Source organism: Ammospiza caudacuta, chromosome 1 (assembly GCF_027887145.1).
Source record: "Ammospiza caudacuta isolate bAmmCau1 chromosome 1, bAmmCau1.pri, whole genome shotgun sequence".
NCBI lineage: Eukaryota > Metazoa > Chordata > Aves > Passeriformes > Passerellidae > Ammospiza > Ammospiza caudacuta.
The window spans coordinates 68,975,261-68,996,872 of record NC_080593.1 but is presented as its reverse complement, the minus strand read 5'-3'; the positions used below and the strand labels follow the sequence as shown (position 1 = coordinate 68,996,872).

At 43.1% G+C, this 21,612-nt stretch overlaps 1 protein-coding gene across 1 annotated transcript in view; it reads left to right on the top strand.

The window, feature by feature from the left end:
* RREB1 (ras responsive element binding protein 1) overlaps positions 1-21,612 on the top strand; it is a 77,547-nt gene that overhangs the window by 25,377 nt on the left and 30,558 nt on the right. Inside the window, exons 6-7 of the mRNA XM_058811624.1 lie at positions 12,213-12,357; positions 13,518-13,657. Of these exons, the coding sequence (XP_058667607.1) occupies positions 12,213-12,357; positions 13,518-13,657 (285 nt within the window). The remainder of the gene's footprint in view (positions 1-12,212; positions 12,358-13,517; positions 13,658-21,612) is intronic.

Below are 21,612 nucleotides of genomic sequence, written 5' to 3'. Positions count from 1 at the left end.
ATAATGAACACAAAGGACTAACTTCTTCTTCTAGTAACTGATGACTGTAGTTGTGGGATGCAGGTGAGATGGGATAGCTGTTTTGGCTTTTTTTGCAGTTAAGAATGTTTGTTACATTTTTTGCTAGTATGTTTTGTAAATAAGGATGGAGAAACAGGTGGAAGGAAGCTTTTTGGCCTCTCCTGTCAGCAGATAATACCCAGAATATGTGTTTGGTACTCTGCTGGGACCCCCATGTTTTGAAGAAGGTTGAATTAGAAAGAGAGAAAGAAAGCCTTTTCAACGACAATACAGCACTAAGAGAAGAGTCTGTTTCTCTGTGTCTTTGATTTGAATTACAAGTCTGCAATATTTTTAATTGTTCCAGGAAGAAACTTTTGTCTGTCTCACTCTTGCTGAGTAGATTTACTTCTGGAAAGACTATATATAAATTTCTATTTGATTAACATGGCTCACAAACAGGGTGCTCAAAAAAACCCCTCCACCAGTATCTTCAGCAGTAAAAGACTCTGGATGACCTCCTGTGCCACAGAACCTCTGTGAGCCCTCAGAGCTGAAAGGAGATGCCACGATTTCAGATGTGTTACATGCTGCTTGTAGGCTTGGACAGTATCCCCCTTCAGTTATCATTAAAGAACAGCAAAGGAAGTTAACACAAAAACACGAATGCTGAGATCTGATTAGAATCAAGCGAAGCAAGGAAGTGCAGAGTTAAGATTTATATGCAGACCTTAATTAGCTCCATTGTTCTTGAGAACCTAAGTGTACACAACGAGGAACATTATTCTTGCATTTCCAGAGCTCCTCAGTACCCAAACATGAGACTTCAGTGTGTTTTTCTGTCCTAGATTTTCTCTGTGTGTTGTCTTTCTCTGTGTATGCCTCTGCACAAGTCTAATCTTGTGCACTGTAAGGCTGTGGGTTCTTATGTTTTGGTTTTCTGCAAGGCAAAAAAAGGGGACAGTCTTAATGAGTTTAGGTTTCTGGTGTGATTTGTGTTGAGGAGAAGGTGGCCTGACATGGCAGGGTGATGCCGCCCTGCTCAGGGGCAGTAACGTGAATCTCCTGTAGAACAGAGCGTATTGAGCGTGGCTTAGTGCTGCTTTGTTACCCGTGTCACAGTTCAAATAAGCACAAGCCACTTGACAGATTAGACTCTAGTCTCAGAGCACATGGCAGTGCAAGACCTTGATCTTTCCACATAAGTACCCCTTCAGGAATATCACCTCCTCTGAAGGTCTAGTATTCTCAGGGATGTTTCCTCCCCTTCTCACCTTGAAGAGCTACAAAATAAATACAAACCTTAACTTAGCAAGCACTAGAAAATCCAGGTGATCTTTGTCAGGAGTTGAGGTGCTTTTAGTCCTCTGCCATAAACCTGACTTGTGATTCTTGTGGACATGTTAGCTCTCAAGGTTAACAAATAACGTGTTGTTTTGTTCACTTTTCGGTTGGTGATTTGTCTTGTAGCTTGTACTTCGGTTGGCTGATTCTCTGTAGAAAATGCTGGTGGTGAGAAAATTTGCTGAGAGAGTTTGTATATTAAGGTAATCTTTGTTCAGCCTGTTGTGCATGCATATCAGAAATACTTGCATCACTTCTCTTATGAACATGTATTCCCTGTCCTCCTATCCCCTGAAAAGATTCCTGGGCAAAGTACCCACGGGAATGAGGAAAAAGTCTATCACAAACTGCATTTGTGGTTGCTGTCATTCCACCTTTAATGTATGTCTTCCAGCTTTACGTTTTTTCCCCCCAGTATCTAACCTGCTCAACCTGTTCTGGTTCAGCATGCTGGAACCAGCAAACAGCAGAACGTACCCCCTCGCAGGGTCAGCAAGTTTTTTCCCTTTTCTTTCCTCCCCTCTTTTAAAAATAGGCTATTCCATAACAGTACATTGACAGCATTGGGGGAAGCTTCTGTAGCTGTTAAAAAAAAAAATTAAAAAAGCAAGGGGAATCTGTCTTGTCATTTGGACTTAGCCAGCTCTTTTCACTCGGGTTGTTGAGCCTTGATGCTCAAATGCATGATGTACACAGCTTAGTCAAAGACACAGTCTTTAAAGTAGTAGTGCCATTATACAACTGCTAAATAGCACACAATATGCAAATACTGTTGTCTGTTTCTTGAGAGTATCTATAGATATGCCAAGTTCTTCAGACTGGTCTTTTAGTTGAAGTTTGCTAAACACTCAAAGTGATTTTTTTTGTAAATCCTCTGAGTCAGCTTTCCAGTGCTGACTCATGTGGAAAGATATCTTGAAAGAGAGAAGGTGCCCAACTTCTGTGTGGCTCATTTTTTACACCAAGACACTTCAGTGTTATCTTTTTTGACAGTTTCAGACAGAGAGGAGAGTAAGGTGACAGTTGTTCATGGACTGTATGAATTCCACTTGAGGGCTAAAGTTCTCAAACTCCTGTAGCACAGTCATGTGGGGACTTATATTTCCAGTTTGACTAAACAGACACGTAACAAGATGTGAAACTTCTTCCTTGTGCTTCTCTCCTCAGCAAGGGAACACTCTAAGGAAGGAGGACCACATGTTCAGGAACAGGAGAGGAAATGGGCTGAGCACGTGAAACCGCTTTTGCTAGGATGCCATCCTCAGCGCTGGGAAGTTTGCAGTTTGTGTGTGTGCAGTGATAACCTTTTACTTCCTTGCCCCTTGAGATACTTGGTGGCTGCTGATAGCAGGGTAATGTGGAGAACCTGCTTTTAAGGAAGATGTGCTTCCCTTATCTCGTGCAGCTTCCTTGAGTGCGTGCGTGTGTTGTGTGTGCGTTCGTGTGTGCGTGTCGGGGAGAGATACCCTGCTCCATCTGCACAGCATCCCCAGCAGTGCCGGGGCCCTCTGTGTTTTCCTCCTTGAGCTGTGTGACGCAGCAAGTTGCTCTGTGCTGTGCCATCAGGATTGCTCAACAGTGGAGTGTGAGAGGGAACCAACAGCAAGAGGGCTTGCCTGGTTCTGGGAAGTAGCTGAGGCTTATGTTTGCTTGGTTAAGAAAAGGGTGTGTTTCTTGACGGGAGGCAGGACATACCTAGGACTTTTTTGACTGTATTTGCTCTTTAGGATAAATCTTTTCCCTGTTGTGATATGCTTTCTCTGATTTTCTCTTTCCCTCTCTCTCCTTCTTCCCCCTGTTACTAAAATTTAAAATGGCCTTAATTATCCTTACCTCCTAATAACACTTGTTTTCTTTAAACATAAAGTTTCCTGAAAAATCAGCAGTGGAGTAACCGAATAAGGTTATATAGTCTGGTAACTAAAGGCCATGCCTGAAAACCACAGATCGCCAAAAAGACTGAAGGAAACAGTCAGAATGGCCCAGGCCAGATTTTTTGTACATTTAAAAAATATTACTTCTGCTTGATTTTACTGTTGTTAATACACTTTTTTCTCCAAGCTTAAGGAAGTATGGTGGCCTGAGAATGGTCTTTTTTAATAAAGGGGGATCTTGGCCCATATAAAAGTTTCTTACAGCTTGGAAGTCTCCTTGCAGTGTTTGGCACTGTTAATTTAGGTCTGCTCTGAACATAATGCAAACTGTGTGTGACAGCTTGGTGAAGAGGTACTGAGAAGATCACACTTCATTTCCTCCTCTTTTGCCCTCCCTTATGCCAGGGTTGATGCAAACTGCTTTCTTCTGCAGTCCTTTGGGAAGCTTTGCTTTGGAGGCATGGTTTGAATCACTTCCCTGTCACAGCATCATCAGGCAAATATTTGTCTCCCTTTTTTTCCTTTGAGGTGTTCTGACAACATCACTGTTAGGGAATAGGAGTAACTTTGAGCCAAGCTGGGAATGCAGTTGTATCAATTTCAGCCTGTTTGAACTTGCTGAGTCTGTGTAGCGAGTAGTTGCTTAAATGTGAATACAGAATAATTATTCAAAAGTGGTACCTCCCCTCAGTGGATGTGTAGATCATTATCTTTCCTCTCATGCTTACAACTTGCCTTTATTCACAGCAAAGCAAATTTTTTCTCTAGGATAAAAATATAGAATGCTCTGTGTGCATGTGTGTGTATCATATATCCTTAGGTATCATGTATTAGCAGCTGTGTGGCACTAACTTTGCAGACTGTCCCAGCAGCACTGAAAAGAGATTTGAAATCTGTCATTCAAACTCAATCACCGGTGGCTTTTTCAGCACACCCAGCCAGCCTTGGTGGATCTGAATGGCAGCACTTCTGTCATCCCAGCGATGCGTTCTGCCAGGAGAACCTCACTGCACCGGGAGCCAGGCGGTGCAGCAGCCACTGTGGGCTGGGGAGGATGCTGAGGCCACGTCCGTGTGGCACCTGGGGGATGCTGAGGGGGTGGCTGCACCCACGTGCCACCACACGCTGCTGTGTTGAGAGGCTCCCAGGGCCACCTTAGCCTTGGTGCACAGCGCGACAAGTGCTGGAGACTCCATGAAGATGATGAGGTGTGCTGCCATGCCGGCAGGATGGCACTGCCTGGCTGCCGTGGGGAGTGCCAGCAGGGACATCTGCTGCTGGGCCTGCTTGCACACATGTGGCTGAAATGAGTCAGGACATCCCAATCTGATCCTTCCTGGGACCTGTTTGCCCCACCCTACCCTTTCCCTGCAGGCTCTACAATGACTTTCCTACCAGTGTAGCCATAGAGGCCTCCACTGCTCAGCTTCCTTTGGTTTGTCCCATGCTAGGGTTCAGCACTAGCATGGGACATTTGGGGCTGGAAGGATTTGCAGGGTCCTAGCTGCTGGCAGCTTTAGTTTTAGAGAAATCCGGCAAAGTTTGCAAATTTCTCATTTAGCACCACACGGTCTGCCAGTGCGAGTAGCCACAAGCGGAGGCCATTTTCCATAGGAAAAAGAAGTCATTTCCCCAGGGTCTGGGTATAAGATTAAAGGTGGCATTTGGGGCTCTAAGGTAACCTCTAGAGTATGTGGGCGTGCTCAGAGTTTGTTTTGAAATTGCTCTGCAGTTGTAAGAGGGAGTTTCCCATGTGATTGGGATTTTGGTATTTGTCTCGTGACTTGCTGTGAAGTATGTGTGTGTGTCTGAGGGCTTTTTGGGCCATTTTTGGATTTTTTTGAGGATACAAATTCTAAGTCAAAAAGAGAAGACAAACAGAAACTTGTCCTAGTACAGATCATGTCTGATTTGCAAAATTGCCTGCATCTTTTTGGTTCCTGTAATCACAACTGGCAAGGGCTGAGTAGATTGCTCTCTTAAGTGGGTGATGTTGGTAATTAACACTGGAAATACATTGTCAATACAGATTCTCTACATGTTTTAACAAACAAACAACTGATTAAACTCTTTAACCCAAGGGCATAATGTTACTGCACTTTTGACTTAGATTTCAGTCATATTCACGAGACTCTTAAGGAGGGACTTAGCAGCAGGGTATTAAATGCTCGTTCCTAAAAATACTGCTGCTTCACTTTCGCTTTGTTTAGGATTTGCTTCCTGTATGCATCAAATGGCAGGAGATTTGAAGAGAAGTTCCCTGTGTTTTCCTACATTTCCAGACAACTTGGGCTAAAGTATCATTTTTTTAAAACGAATGAAACAAAAACAGTGACAAAGATACTGTGACAAAGATAACGTGACTGAAAGGAGTGTAATTCTAAAGGCTGTCTTCTCTTTCTTTGAGACATTTTCCATTTCATGGAGCATGAAGTGCCCCATGGTCCATCGTGGTCCAAATTTCAACCTGTCTTGGATGCATCCTGCATGGTTCGTTCTGTTACCATGGCACTATGTCAAAGCTTTAACAAAGCAGACTATTTTTTTCTAAACAGAGATGTTTGGTCATGTTCTGAAAGATAGACTTTTTTTTTATTTAATATTGAAAAGGGGTTTTATGATTCTTTACAGTTTGTTTACTGTTACTTGGGAGGAGCAGCGTAAGTGAAAGATCTTGAGACACAAAACAGTGAAAGATATAAAGGAATTGAATCAGCTGAATTGTACTGACCAGCACAGTCCTTCCCAGACCAGCTTGAGAACTTGAGTAATTCTTTTTGTTGTAAGAGGAAAAACAAATTGTATTGTAAATAAGGTGGAGAATGGAAAGCACTGATTTTTATTCTTTGACTTTGATTTGAATGATTGGATGTGTGAGTTCCTTGTCTTCAGATAAGCATCAGATGTATCAGTGGATTTTCCACTTGGTTTTGGTACTAAACTGCCTAGAAATCACAAGGGAGATGAGGAATAATCATGTGCAATACAGTAGAGTATAGGGTACATCTAGTGGTAAAGTGGTGAAACTTTTAATAATATGTGGGATATGAAGCCAGAACCCGAACTTGATACTGTCAGATGATCTCTCTGGACTGATAATGCCCGGATTCATTGGCCTCCCCACTGCGTTTCCACAGACGTGAGGGAGGAGGAGGGTGTTTATACATACACTGGATTCTGTGCTCAAGAATTAATCTTGATTTAGATGCTGGGACTTTCCCAACCAGGCCTCAGTGAAATTGCTTGCTGCTCCCCCTCTGGACATGCTGCTCCTTCTAATCAGACCTACCTGGCATAAAGCTCTCTTGACTGAAAGCCAGCAGTGCTTGTGCTGCCACAGTTCTAAGGGAGAGGCTTAACCCTGAGCCCTGCTCAGGGGCTGCAAATGCACCCGTTTGTTCCATACCTTCCTTTAGGCTGGGCCTCCAAGCCAGACAGGCCTTTTTACTTTGGGACCTAAAGCACATCAGGAGGCATGGAAACTCAAGGTGCAGCTGGAGTGTACTTTTTTTCTCCCCGGAATTAAGAGGTGAGGGATTCCCACGCATGCTGAGGGATGATTTCTATCCAAGAGCCAAAGTGATGCTGATCAGGTTATCTGCATGCAAAGCAGAAGCTCCTGGTTTTGTTCATAATTCAGTGGGACCCAGAGCCAGGAGCAGCTGCATCTTGCATTTGCCTCCTTCAGGATGCTTTGGCTGCTCATTCTAGCCTTGAGCCAGCCAGTCAAAACCTGCCCACGTTCTGGTTTTGGCATTGAAACTGTAGGCTGCCCTGTTTTGAGACCTCCAGAAAGCTTACACTATCAATATGCAAATCCCCTTGGCATTATGAAAATATATCAGCCCTTTTTTGAGATCTGGTAAAAACTGGGATGTGACCAGCAGGAGCTGCATGTCCCTTCAGGAGACCACATGCTCCTCTGCCGTCCCCATGAGTCACCTCCCACAGACACTGTTCCAACACCATCACAAGAGAAAAAGGAAAAAGGCACTTGTGTTCTGCATTTGCCTATTACTACAGAAGTCTCTTCTTCAATGTAAAGTAGCAAAATGTTCACTTGCTGCCGTACTAGTAGAATAGTTACTCTCCTGAAATCATGCTCTGCATTACAGTGTGGAGCTAGAAACTTTTTCTGTCCATTTGTCTTAATAAAAAAAAAAGGAAAAAAAGCCAGGGGAATTCTTGTGCACTATCATCTTAGTCATCCTGCTCATGGGACACCGAGAGGGGAGAAGAGAGCTGTGGCAGAAGAGGGGAAGCAGAAGGTGATCCTCGGTGGGAGGATGGAATGAAAGGCAGTCAAGAACTTGAAAAAATGTGATTTTGTTGGGAGGGGTGACTGACACACAGTCCTAGCACAGTTGGATCCTCTTGGCTCACCTGTGGAATTCTTTATGTGAGGGGGAGGGAAGAGATTATGAGGAGAGCTTTTTCTCATACAGCTGTGCTGCATAAAGCGTATCATATAGCAAGGTATTTCACATTTTTTGCATAGCAGTTCTTAAACATTAAGAGTTTAGTTCAGAGGTGGATCAGACCATGTTTAGAAAAGACTTAGTTTCCTCTTTTCATTTTGTATTTATTTTTTGCAAATTTTTTTGGTTCTTTCTCTGGTCTAATTTCAAATAGAGTTCCACCACTTTCTTTGAGAGGTTAATCAAGGCTAGCTAGCAGTTAGTGCAAATGAGTCCTCCCTAATATTAAGCTCAAGTGTTTATCTCCTTCCTGTCATCCTGTGTATCATGGCTGGATTTTAGTGTTCTACCCTCAGCACTGTCCCAAGTGCATGTGTACTTGCATGCATGCTGGGGAGACTGTGCGGTGCAGATTTCAGGGCTCTGTACCTTCCTGAACTTGTCTGCTGTTCTTTGGTTGCTCTGTAGAATGGCTCAGAGCCACAATCCATTGCTTTCATTTAGGAAAAGAAATCCAAGTTTCATCTGCTGTGATTCTGGATGTCTTCTAAGCTGCAGTAGTGGTCACTTTAAAGCTGCTGGCACTTGTATCTGCAGCTGAATATAAGCATTTCTGTACATGTCCTTACTTTGCCCTTCTTTTTTTCTGAACTACATTCTCACTTAAAGTGTTGAGTGTTTATCTTTATTTTTTGGAATTGATGAATGTCATATCATTTTTCTCTATCACTGTAAGATGCTGAAAGCCAGCCTGACTTATGAGCCTGTCTTTTACATTCTAAGTATGCCAGTGTTGTCAGGCCAAAATATGTTGTTATAGTCACAAAGGGAAAATAACTTCTAAACACAGCTTTGTTCCTGTTCATCTTGTATCTTGGCAGGCTAAACAGTGAGGTTGAATATTTTCAGTGTTACATGGAAGATCTAATCAAGGCACACTCCTCTAAAGGAGTAAGGCAACACAAATACTTACCCCCCCCCCCCCCCCTTAATTATGGTTAGGAAATTTTTTAACTAGAAGAAGCCTCAGTGAAGGGAGTGTTTGAAAGAAAGGTTGTGGATGTGGATGTGACTTGGCATCTGCTGAAGTTCAGCCCATGTTGGGTGATAAATGTTGTCTGGAGGCAGAATGACATCCATGTTGCAAAGTAAAAGAGAGAGATGAAGATTGTGTCTATCCTTTGTACTTCTTGGCTTTATCTTCCCACTTATCTAGGGCTGTAGCTCTAGTAATCTTTTTCCTCTCCACCCTTAACCTGATGCAGTGAAACTTGCTTAACCTGCCAAAGGAACAACCTGCTGGCTGTAACATGGGCAGGTTGTGAGTCTCCTTGAGAACTCTGGAACCTGTTGCTTTGGTTTCAGAATTTTCCTCTTCTTCCTTAATGATCACATGCATAGAGCTATCGCAGCAGCTGTGATGTTTGACCTACACAGTAAAAGTCAAAGGTGCAGTCAGGGTGTCTTCCTGTTTATAGCTCAATAGCTTGGGCTGCTTCCTTTCAAATGTGCAAAGCTAAAACATGAAGGGGGTCACCACATTCCTTGCTGTGGTATGGATTTCTGCTGTGGCTTTTAGACACGGCAAAAGCACACACGTTGCAGGAATGAGAACTGCAAGCAGCTGGGGCGGCCAGTGGCTGACACCAGACATAGCAAAGCCCCCACGCTGTGGTGCTGTACCCATGTTAGCAAGCCCTCCCTTATTGGCAAACTTCACACTTCAAGCATGGCTAAACTGCTTTTGGGACTTGCAGGAGCCAGTGTGTTTGCATGCAGTAGGTCATGCCAGGCAGAGGTGCTAGGCTGGGCTGGCACTAACCTGGAGGACCCAAGGGTTTTTCCTGTTGGTGTACTGTGGATGTGCCATTGCATCCTTCTCAAGTAGGAGCCAGCTCCTTCAAAACACGCAGAGTTCAACAGGTGGACAAACAGCAGGAGGAAAGAACTTAGCCCTAAGGAAGCTGTTTTGCATAGGTAGCTGCTAAACAGGAGTTGTGCATACTTGCTAATGGTTGGAAAGAGACTTTAAAATAAAATGAGAAGAAAAAGTCCCACGCTCAATGCATGGCAGTTTTCTTGTTGTTTGTTTTCAGGATGAATGTGATTTATCTTGACTGATTTTGCTCTCTAGCTATCTGAAAAGTAACTGGCCAAGTAGAGTTAGCTGTGCTTCAGCTGAGCTGCCAGAAGGTTAAGCAGTCAGGCTGTGTGTGAGTGCCTGGGGTGCAGGCACAGACAGACACAGCAAAAACCTCTGTCCTTACTATTAAGTAAGGACCTAGGAAACTGGAAAGCAGTTTTTACCAAAAAGAAGTAATAAAAACATAGGCAAACAATCCAAACTTCCAGGTTTTGCTTTGCTGTGCAGTTGAATATTTTGACTTTTTGTTGCAAGATGCTTTCTGAATTTTATCTTCTATCATTGTGGACAGGAACCCTTTGAACAAATAACTGTTTTCTTCTCCTTTATTCTTGTGTGAATACAGACACCTGCAGCTCGGGCTGCTGTTTTATCACCCATGAAAGAAGTTCTAACTAGCATGAGAAGTTAGATCAGTGTCACAGGAAAACAAAACAAAACAAAACAAAACAAAAAAAAAAACAAGATTGAAGAAAACAAAGCAGTAGAGTATCTGTAGATTCCTTCCTGCAGATTTTGTGAGACAAGGTAGCACTGTGTGGATGAATCAGTTGCTTTGGTGCCTGTGGTGCCTGCCAGAGCTACCAGAGAGCCAAGGCAGGGGAGTGTGCAGCACTCTGTATGCTGTGTCAGCACTCTGGGTTTTCTCTGGCTTCTGTCAAACCTGGAGAGAGCCAAATGCTCAAACCTTCAGCATTCCTTCTCCTCTCAAATGGGTGATTGGCAGGGAAAGACGTCAGACAATTTCAGCATCACTTCTATGATTCTATGTCTAATCTGCTGGGCACATCTGCACATAGATGTGACTGACAGGTGTCACCAGTGTCTGTCCTCCAGTTGTGCAACCAGTGTGAGTTACTGGGGATCTGGGGAAACAACAGGTTTTTTCCTCATGGACCTGATCCTCCAAGCAGCCCCAGCCTTGATGGATGCTGAAAGCAGGCAGTAGCTGAACAGGCATTTTCATCTTGCATTGTTTCTGGTACCTGTGGTGCTTTTGGCTTGAGGCTGTTCCTGCACAACACCCTGAGTTTGAGACAGGCTATACTTTGAGACAGTGATTTAGAAGCCTTATTTTTTTTTAAGCTTCCGAGCTTAAAAAAAGCATTGTGTGATGAGACAGTCTTCCCAGCAGCTCCAGTGGGGTCTGCTGTGGGTCAGTTTGGTCCAGTGTGTTATCTCAAAGCATCATGCCCTTGGCATCCAAAACTAAAACAGATTTTATATCATAACACCAAAGCAGTTACGAGGACATGCAAGGCTTGTCTGGGTTACAACATTCTCTCATGTTACAACATGATATTGTGCAGTCATGTTTAATGGCACTATCCTGAGCTGAGTTGTGGATGTGACTTCTGAAAGATTTGCCCAAGTGCCATTAATATTGTCTCCATTGTGTTTCTTTGAAGTCAGTCAGGGACAAATGGCAGCTCCCTCCTGCACTCACATATCTAGCTGTTAGGAGCAAAAAATTTCCATTGTATGTGGAGCATACATTTGATTTTTTTTCCCAATAGCAGTATAAATTTGAGGTGAGGTTAAAGGTCATATCTCAAAAAAAAAAAAAAAAAAGAAAATTGAAATTTGAGCTTTGAGTTGTCAGAAAAAAAAGCATGGCAGCAATACCTTCCATCTAACTGAAGGGAACTAGACAACAGTGGCTTCCTCAGGTTGAAAATACAGAAAACCAAGAGGCAAGTGGGTCAGGTAAACAGATATTAATGATATTGCTTTCTGAGTAATTCTGTTACTTTGCCTTTTCCTGTGTCTTTGTGACAAGAAATAGTTGTTTTCCTGGGAAAGCAGGTTTGTGAGCATGCCTTGGCAGTACAGAGTTTTGCAAGCCATACCTAGTGCACTGTAACAGTGGGACCAGATAATCCTGACTTCAAAGCTGCACTTGAAATTTGATACTGGGGTCCAACACTGTGTTAAGGATGAGAAGGAAACAAATATATTTAAGACATGTTGCTCTGGTGTTGGCATATGCAGATCTATTTGAGGTACAGTCTCAAACTCTAGACAGAGAGCCGGTTGAAGATGAGGTGCTTTTTTTGCACTGAGAGAAGTGAATGCTAAGCTGCAGGCTTTTGCTTACTAGACTGCCACAAGACAGGGAGGCTGGGTATGTGGATTGCTGAGCAGGTTTAGGCAGAACCAGGACCTCATGGATGGTGGAGAATGGGCACGGTGCTCATAGAAATAGATGTTAGCAGGGCAAGTGTCGTGCTGGGAGTTGGGACATGGGGGAAAGCTTGTGGGCTCCCTGCTGCAGCCCCTCACAGGCCCAGGCACTGCAAAGGGCAGTTTATGGGATAGCTGATGGTGTCCTTTAAAGGCAAACCTTAGAAGTGGTGTTGGCATTAAAATTTACATTGGACTTCCTGCCCCAGATTTGCCTGCTGATGGTGTCTTCTTCCCCCTCCTGCTCAGGCACATGAAGATTCATGAGAAGGATCCAAACAGCACAGCGAGCACCACTCCCCCCTCGCCACTGAAGCGCAGGCGATTGTCTTCGAAACGGAAGTTCAGTCACGATGCTGAGCTGGACAGAGAGGAGAGGACACCTGCAAAAAAGGTTCTTTATGGGGCATGAAGCAAAAGATGTTCCTGGTTACCTCCTAAATTGTCAGCTGCTCAGTTTGTGCAGTCAGCACAGACTTGTTGCAGCTCTGTATATGAGTTGCCTTGCTTATCCTGTGTAGCCAACATAGTTGTCTGGGATTGAACATTATTTTCTAATTTCAAAGATTGAAATAGTTCAATTTTTAAAATTCTTTATTGCCTAAATTTTTGAATTTGCTTCTGATTTATAAGTATTTATTGTTGGATGACAAGAGGATGTACTATTCCTTTGCTGTTGCAGCTTTTCCCCTAGCTTTATTTCCCCTCCCATATATTTTGTAGTATTCGTAGAGGATGGTGATTTAAACTTAAAAAAAAAAAAAAACAAACAATTTTTACTTCGAAAGCAGTAGCAGATTAAGTCTGTTTTTGCCTAGATCTGGAGGGAAAAAAAATCTGCAGTACATTTCCCTTTCACAGTAGCATAATCCTACCTTACTGGAGTTACAAGAGCGACCAGAAAATATTTATTTGAGGGCTAGACGTTTCCGTTAGGGTTCTGTTTATAAAATACTTTAACACATCTCAGTCATTTGTACAAAATGTATGTTGTCTGCCAAACTTAACTCTCCACTTACTATCTCTAAATGGCAAGCTAGTAGCAGTTCCATTTAGCACAGTATCCCTCGCTCTGTGCATGCTTTTCTCCCTCTAATCAGAAGAGAAGTATAGAAAACATGCAGAAGTGCAGAAGTTCATTGCTTCTCCCTGAACCACTTGACTTAGCAGTTGGCAGTATCTCAGTGGCATAAATAATTTAGGCTGACAGCTCTCCTGGCTTTCTGCAGGGAGAGGAATGCTAGTTCAGTGGTATATGAACACATGGGTTTATAAGTTCTTCAAATCACAGTTCCTCATTAGAACTGATATATCTGTGACTCAGCTGCGCACTTTATCTCCTACTGAGCCTCCTTTTCTATCATGCGTGTTCTTACACGTGCCAAGGCTCTGGCACTTACATCTTTCTTAAGAAATGCTTTTGTATTTGCTTGCAGCAAGGTTACACATGAAGCCTGCAACTTTTTGTGAGAGAAAGACTTTGAATGGATTGCAAGTTTGGTTTGTTGCTTATGATTTGGTCTAGTGAGGTTTTTCTTTTCCCTTTTTCTGAAGGTTCTCGAGGATGGCCATTCCGGTGAAGGGGATAAGAGGGCTGATGATGAAGTTTATCATTGTCCAGTGTGTTTCAAAGACTTTTTTTGCAAGTATGGACTGGAGTCCCACATGGAAACACATCCAGATAATTCATTGAGGTAAGAGATAGTGGCCAGAGTGTCTGTGGTCACCAGACAGCTTAAAGAAGCCCGCTGTGGAGGGGCAGGAGCCCCTCAGCCCCCTGCACTCTTAGCTGCCCTCCTTTGTGGTTTTGAGCAGGTTTTTAAATAGTTTGCCTCATCTTGTGTCACCAGGGTGCTGTAGGGCTTAATTTAATTATTTTTTGGAAATACAGGAAATCTTGCCAGTTAATAGCTGGAAATGTTTTTAGAAAAAATTAAAGCCCTTCTTCATCCCATTGAAACACATCACTGTTACATAAAACTGTAAAATGCCAACACTGCAAAATTTTAACAAGATAAACTGAAGATGCTTAAAACTTGATAAAAAAACTTGATAAAAGTATTGAGGTGTCATCCTATGAGATGATTCTGTGTGGAGAAGGCAGCAGCTGGATAGGAAGGGTTTTTCAGTCATTGGAGTGAGTGAAGGTAGATGAGTTTCTGCTTTCAGACTTTCAACAAAATGTTTTATGCTTTTCTGCCTTTTGAGGTTAGGGAATGATGTGGACTTTGGCTTAAATGAGCTTTTCCTACCAAGGAAAACTTATTTATTAATTGTTAGGGAAGGTGCTTGAATGTTGTGTTTTGATTCAAGTAATTGCCTCTGGGACTCCTGAAACTGTTTTATTTCCTTTTTTTTACCACAGAAAAATGTAGAGCCAGATACATGAAGATCTAAAAGAAATTTTTCATGTCTAGTTGAAACATGTAGAAAGGAGATTGACAAGCTTCTGAAAACAGACAATATTTTAAACTTATTTTGGGACATTTGACTCTAATGATCTTTTGGAATGGGTGAAGAATTCAGCATCTTGAAATATCAACATTCACTTCTGGATACAGGTTCTTAATAGAATGACACGGAGCAGAGGCATCCCATTCTATTAAATTGGATTAATTCTATTAAATTTTCCGTTTCCTAAATTTTTGTTTAGAAAACCTTTGTAAATACATGTAAAATACTTTTTAAAGGCATTGTTAATGTTGCAGTTACTGGGGAAAAGAGTTGAAAGCTTGGTCCATTCAACAGTAGTTAATTAAACATACTTTGCTGTTTCTGAAGTAAATGAGGTAAATTTTCATTATAGATCAAAGCTGGAACGGTTGTTTTCCAGTAAGAGCTCTGTAACCCCTACAAAATGGAGTCTTGAACAATTTTGCCTTACACTTCATGCCTTAGAGAAAGCAGCTGACATATTAGCTCATTACCCTCATGTTGAAGCTTCTCTGAAGATAGAACCTCTTTGCAAAGTTATACCCCATGGACCTGAGTGGAGAGGTGCATTTTCCTGCTTTGATAAGATAATAGAATATCCTTCTAGCTTGGCAGCTTTGCAGTCTGCTGTGGCAAGGCAGAAAGACACAGTGGCTGTGCAGACATGCTGTTCCTCCTTATGCAGCTCATGCTCTGGCATTAGACTTGCTTTGGGATAATATTCTCCTGAAATGGATTTTGCTACCCTTGATTCTGCTGAGCAGCAAAGACTGGAACGTGTCCCTAAATCAAAGTCACAGTTGTCAAGCTCCATGGGTATGGTTTAAGAGTAGTGCTGGAATGCTTATCTTTATAGAATTGTCTAGGTGATAGTAAGGGGGTTTTGTCAGGTATTTGCCTCAGCCATTTAAGACGTGTCAGTGAAGACAGAACAAGGAAGATGTGGTCCTTTCTGGGCAGCTAATACATTAAGGTGCAACTTAGCCTGCCCATCTGGTTTAAACCACACCTTTTGTCCTAGCCTAGACAAGTCAAATGACACTGTCTGCCTGGCCCAGCCTGACTAGAAAATCCTCTAGTAAGCAGAGCAGTTTGGACTGCTGTTAAGGTGACTCTTTCATCCCAAACGAAATGGGTTAAAATCCGTGGCCAGCAGGGGCTGTAATCCCCTGGTTCCCAGGGTTCTGCAATACTGTTTATAGGATTCAACAAGACACAGAGAAAGTAGCATGCCTTTCTCAGTCCTGAGTACAAGTGATTGAGGTCCATTTGGTGAGGCTTAAGGGTGTTTTTTTGAGTGAGAGAGCCGAAGAAATGAGAATATTTTGCTAGAGTAGTAGAGCAGGAGACTTGCGTGTACGGGGGTACTTGTGACAGGGAAGCAAACTGCAGAATGTTAGAAGGCTTCCATCAAATCCTGTTGTTGCCTTATTGTAGAAGACAAGGGGAAGTAACTCTTGTTAAAAGTTTAAACAAGCAAAAAAGCACAGTAACTGTTGTGAGCAAAGGGCAGGGAGTGTAACACCCCCAGTCTCCTTTTATTGCCCATATTGTAAAAGCAGAGTCACTTGATGAGGACCTGCGAGGAAGGTTGTGTATCCCAGAGCCAGATACTCAGGATTTGTGATTAATTTGGAACTACTGCAGTAGGCAGTAGCCCAGGAGAGACTGTTTTGTCATGATCAAAAATAAGTGATGCTCAATCTGCCTAGCCAGTGCCTTTCGTTGTAAAGGTACAGGTCAAACATCCAATTCCCTTTTGCTTCCCCAGCTCCTATATAAAGGATTGCAAACTGGCTCTGAAGCAGTGCACCAGTTTGTGCACTGTCTTGATGGTGGCACCAGCCTCCCTGCAGGGATACATCCGTGGCTGAGGCAAGGTGCCAGGGTGGGCAGGAGCTTCTGCCTGGCTTCTCTGTGGTTCTTTAATCCCACCATTTCAGTGCTGCTGTGCAAATACAGCCTCTTGCCCCTAGAGCTGTCTGAGTCTGTCCCGTCCCCACCACCCTCTGCTAAGTAGCAGAAAAGGTAAAGCTGTCTAGCAGCCCTGGGATTAGTATGTGAGCAGCTAATTTACAGGGTGGGCCATCACCCTTCCAGATACTGTCAAATGAACAACTTTAAATCACAGGGTTAGCTGTTCAAAGTCAGATGAGAAGACACTCCCCATTGTCTTGCCTAAAAATGCTTTTTCATGTAAAACCCAGAGCAGTGAGCACCTCATTGTTTACTTGCAGCAGAATAAACAATTCTTAATCCACTGATTGTGTGAGAGGGGCTCCTGCTTGGGAGAGTATCTCTTGATTATGTAAAATCCTAAATGGTGCATCTTTGTCTCCTAATTACGGTAGGAACTGCCCTGGTCTTGAGAGTAATAATAGGGCCCTTTGTCCCATTGACAGTGGGCTGTGGCACTGCATCTCCTTCATGGCATTACACCCCCTGGTCAGTCGCTGTCCCTTTGAAGCCCTGTGCCTTGCACCCTAATTAAAGACAAGAGCTGCCCCCCCCCCCCCCCCCCCCCCCGGCAAGGTTGTCTGCAATGCCCATTAGCAGTGGGGGGTGGCCCAGGAGCGCTTTCTGACCCCCTTGGCCTCTCTACCTGGATTATTTAAAGAAGTCTGCTTCCCTGCAGCTGGGGCCTCAGGACACTGTCTATTTTGGTGAGTTTGTATCTGAGTGTTGGTATAATTAGCAGAGAGCTGAAACGCTGCACAGCCAATCGCGAAAATGAGAAACCTCACAGAGCAGGGGAGTTTCTCTGGAAACTTTAGTGGCTCAGAGTTGCTGTCAGATGTGAAACTGTGCTTGTAAAGGTCACCTGACAGCTCTGAGCAACGTCAGCAGTGTAAGCAGAGGAGATGTGAGGATTTCCCGGGGAGAAACCTCTCCAGATGCTATGCTGGGTTTCTCCTCTTTCTTTTGGCAAATACAATGGAACAAGCTTAAAGTAAAATGTGTGGCTTTTAAAAAAAAGTATATGAACTATAAAATTCCTCTCTTGGATTTCACTGTAGCCAGAGCATACCCTTTTTATTTCCTCTTCTTCTCCTCCAGGAGGTTTTGTGCAGTATGCTGTACCAAGAGCTAAAGTATTTTTAATTTTTCCTTCCTCACAGCAGCAAAGAGGCAATTATGCTGCCTCTCATGCCTAGGTATCTTCCTGAGGAGAGGAGGAGGGAGCTGGTTATGGTGTTAGACTCATTCCAATATCATTTCTCAGCCAGGATAGTTGTGCAGTTTGAATGTGGTAAAAGGTTGCTTCTTAATGAATATCATGAGGCTTTCTCATCACAGCTGGTTCAGTATGGCATTGCCTCCAGTTACAAGATTTGGTTTTGCTATATTTTTGTAAGATATAAGAAATAAGACATTGCAGTGTGAAAGTTACTCTCTGCCTATGTCACACAGCTGACCTGGTGACCAGAACCAGTTGCCATTAATAGATTCAGGGGAGATTAAGTTTTTGACCTTCTACAGAGCCTGTCCAAACAGTGATTTAATATATTAAGCTTTGTAACTTGAAAATCCTGGCCATATTTTCACAAGGTCAACAAAAGCAGTTCTCTTCCCCCAGGGTTATGTGCTTCTGTAAAACCTCCAAACAAAGGACACCAAAAGCTGTTTACAGCCTACCTTGTTCTTCAAAACAGCCTGCCCAGGTTTGTTTTGCTGAAATTGTGTAGAGGTTGAACACTGCCATGGAAAGCTATTGTTTTGAACCCAGGTTAGTAACAGGCTCAGCAACAGAAGAACTCAGGCCTTGGAAAGAAAGGTGTTAGGAGTCTGACCATTAGGATCTGTGATCATCTGCCTCTAGTTTTGCCAGGGTAACCACTGTGAGGTCTTGTTTTTGAAAACACTTATGGGTGAAAAATGCTGTTGTTGTTTCTTGGTGTTACCTGGCTTCACCAATATGGAGTAGACAACTTAAATGCCATAGGAATGGTCTGCTGGACTCTGTGGGTAAATTGAAGATATCTGTCATGTGCAGCTTGCAATTGGTCACCAGGTTGGTCACCAGGTTGCCCCCTTTGCCAGCACATCCACATTCTTCAGTGTGTGGTGGGATGCTGCTAGGCACCTGGACCTATGTCCCAGTCTTTAATCATTTTAGACAATGTGCATGAGCAACTCCATTTAAGTCAAGACAAGAGGAAGTGGGCTTTGGGTGAAAAAGATATCAGCTACTTAGAATATGGCGTGTTTATTGCCCAGTTACTGTTCTTCAAGGCAGTTCTGCACCCTGGCTTTAGGGAGATAAAATAGGAAAGAAAATAAATTAATGGAGATTTCAAGTATGGAGATTATTTCAGGCATTATCACCAGTAGAAAAGACTAGTACAATATTAGATTTTTGAAGCAGTAGTCTGACCATGTAAAAGTACATTGAACTGAATGTTAAAAGGAAAAAAAAGAAAACAACCAGAAAAATACCATAGTGCCATTCCTGTTTTTGCAAATGCCTATCTAAGCAAGTTTAGGAATTCACTTTCTATCTGTTCTCTCCTTATATAGTAGGGATAATCCTTCTGGCTTCCTTATTCTGAAGCACACTGCTCTCTACACGTGGCAAGCCTTTTGTGGGAAGAGAGTGTTAGTGATGCTACAAATGTGAAGCAGGGGTGAAGGTGTTTGAAAACTAGATGTTGTTTGCAATTAATTTTACTCTGAGACAAGACTATGGGTTCATGGTGGGAAGAGGAAGCTTCTTCCAGCTAGTTGACACTGCTATTATTGGAAGCAACTTGAAGGATCAATGACAAGTCATCTTCATTCAGCATTGTGAGGTTATATACTACTTTTCTCTCTGTCACAACTGTTGATGTGCACATGGCCTCATTCCTTGTTAGCATTTCAAAATAAGAAACAGTATGCTCTTTTAATGAAGATGGATAATTCTGAGGTTGTTGTATCCTACACAGTTGTTGAGAGGGATGGAGAGCACTCCAGCATAACACATGTTCATGGACCTCCTTGAGCTCTGCTTTTGGCATACTATATTTTGGGCCTAGTACTTCCTTTTTTAGTCACTGAGATTGTACCAGCAAGGACAGTTTAGGTAGAAATTGCTCTGGAGTTACTGAGTACTAACACAGTTAATGCTACAAAACTTGTTACAGCCAAAGATGGAGGTGGCAGGGGGCAGTGGTGTGACATTGCCAATTCAGCTCTCAAGCTGTTTGCTCAATGTCTTTCTGATAGAAACTAGGAACCAACTCCTAATCGCTTGCTGGCAGCATTTTCAGTGCAGGAGCAATGCCATGAGACAGCTGATGATGATGAAGTCCAGCTCTGGTGAATTCTGTGACCAGAAATATGCTGCAGTACAACACAATTCTTGGTGAGCCAGAGGAGAGGGTATGCAAGCAAACTGGTGAATGCATCCTTTTACTGAGCAAATGGAGAAGTAGAATCAGTGGGTTGTCTTGCAAAAGCAGAACAGAACTGCATGTTACATGCCTTCTGAAGTTCCTGTTCAGAAAAGAGAGCTGGGAAACATCTGAAGAGCAGCGCGAGGCCAACACTGGCCTAGAAGTGGTCAGCTCACATCAGGGAGCTCATTGTGTGAGGAAACTGAGAATCCAGAGCAGCCGGATAAAAATATTGGCTGGTGAATGGACACAGGGAGTGATGCTTTCATGTGAAACTGTGTGCTGTGTCACATGCTGTTAAATATCTTAGCTTGGCTGCCAGAATAGAAAGTGGGTAAATGCAAAGCTGACTGTAGAGGAAAGCTGCTTGTAAAAGGGCATGCAGGAGGGAAAAGGGGCTGAGCCAAAAGAGGTTATTAGCACGCCTGCCTGATCCTAAGGAGCAGGATTTGTTTATTTGCAGGCTCTCTCAGAGTGCTGGGTGCTGCTCAGTGTGTTGGCAGTCATGTCTGCATGCTGAGCATATCTTAACCTGCAAATGTAGATAAGGGCAAGGGGCTGCAATCCAGATCCAGCTGCACCTATTTGTGAGCCCTGTTCTGATCAGTGGATGCTTACAGGATAGACAAACCTCTGGAGATGTATTTCCTTATGTTACTCATGAAAAGCAGTGGCCTTTTTTTAACACGGTAGACACATAGATTTCTTTTTTAACTCTTGCTATTAATTTAAAAATTACAGAATTACTTGCTTTCATATTTGAAAGATGTGTTAGAAGATGGGAAGAGCTTTTCATTTTCTTACCTTGAAAGAATACCAGAAGGTGCACATGAGTTGGTGTGCACAAATAACTGTTACTCTGTATGTTGTGCAGCTTCTAATTTTGGTAGCTGTAGAGGACTATTCTGGTCAAGTTTTTTTGCCCCTCAGATATGTTTGACCTCACTATTAAACCCTTCATTGTTTAAGTTGATCTTCATCTCTTTCTGTGTGATTCTGTCCAGCCAAAGTGTTGATACTTATGTTTTTTTAAAACTTTGGCCTTTATTAAGTAAAAAAAGTCATTATGAGAAAATGACTACTTTGTATGAGTGTCTGCAGGCCATCTCCCATTATTTTGTCTTAGTTGCATGTTATTGTGTTGAAGTAAATGGTAGAGTAAGGTACTGTATCACGAGGGCAGAGGTGTTTAAATCTGGCGTTGTTGAAATATTGCTGGTAAGTGCAATTCATTACAGCGTTAGGAAGAAGTTTTTACTTTTCTTTGCTCACACACAAAGGAAGTTTAAACATGACACAGCATGGCTTGTCCCTTTTTATTAAACCTTACAGCAGTTAATTTCACTGGAGTTACTCTGATGGGGGAGTCGCTGGTGCTGACACTGGCTCTGCTGCATGCTGACAAATTTCTAAAGCACAACATCACCCTGGTTTATATCAGGTCTCTCCTGGCTCCTACATGATACTTTTCTTGCCTGGACCACAGTGCAGCTGTAGGAATGTACATAATGCTGTGCATCCCTCTATTAATAGAAGGGTTGGTACAGGGGGTTCAGCCTTGGCTGCACCCAAGGGTGGCTTGGCTTCTTTGAGGGAGAAGATTAAAGAGAGCGACAGAACATCGGTAACAAAATCAGACGGCCAGGGGGGCGGTGGAAGGGGGGAAGAGTTAAAAGAAAAGTGCCTCTTTTGTCGAGGCTGTGAAGCAGCATGCACTGAACATCTAGCGGGCTGTGTCCGTCCCCTTAGGCACCGAGGGAAGGCGAGGGCAGCCTCTGCAGCTGGCAGGGAGTTGGCTCCTGGTGCTGCCTGCGGCTCCAGCACAGCCCCACAGCGGTGGG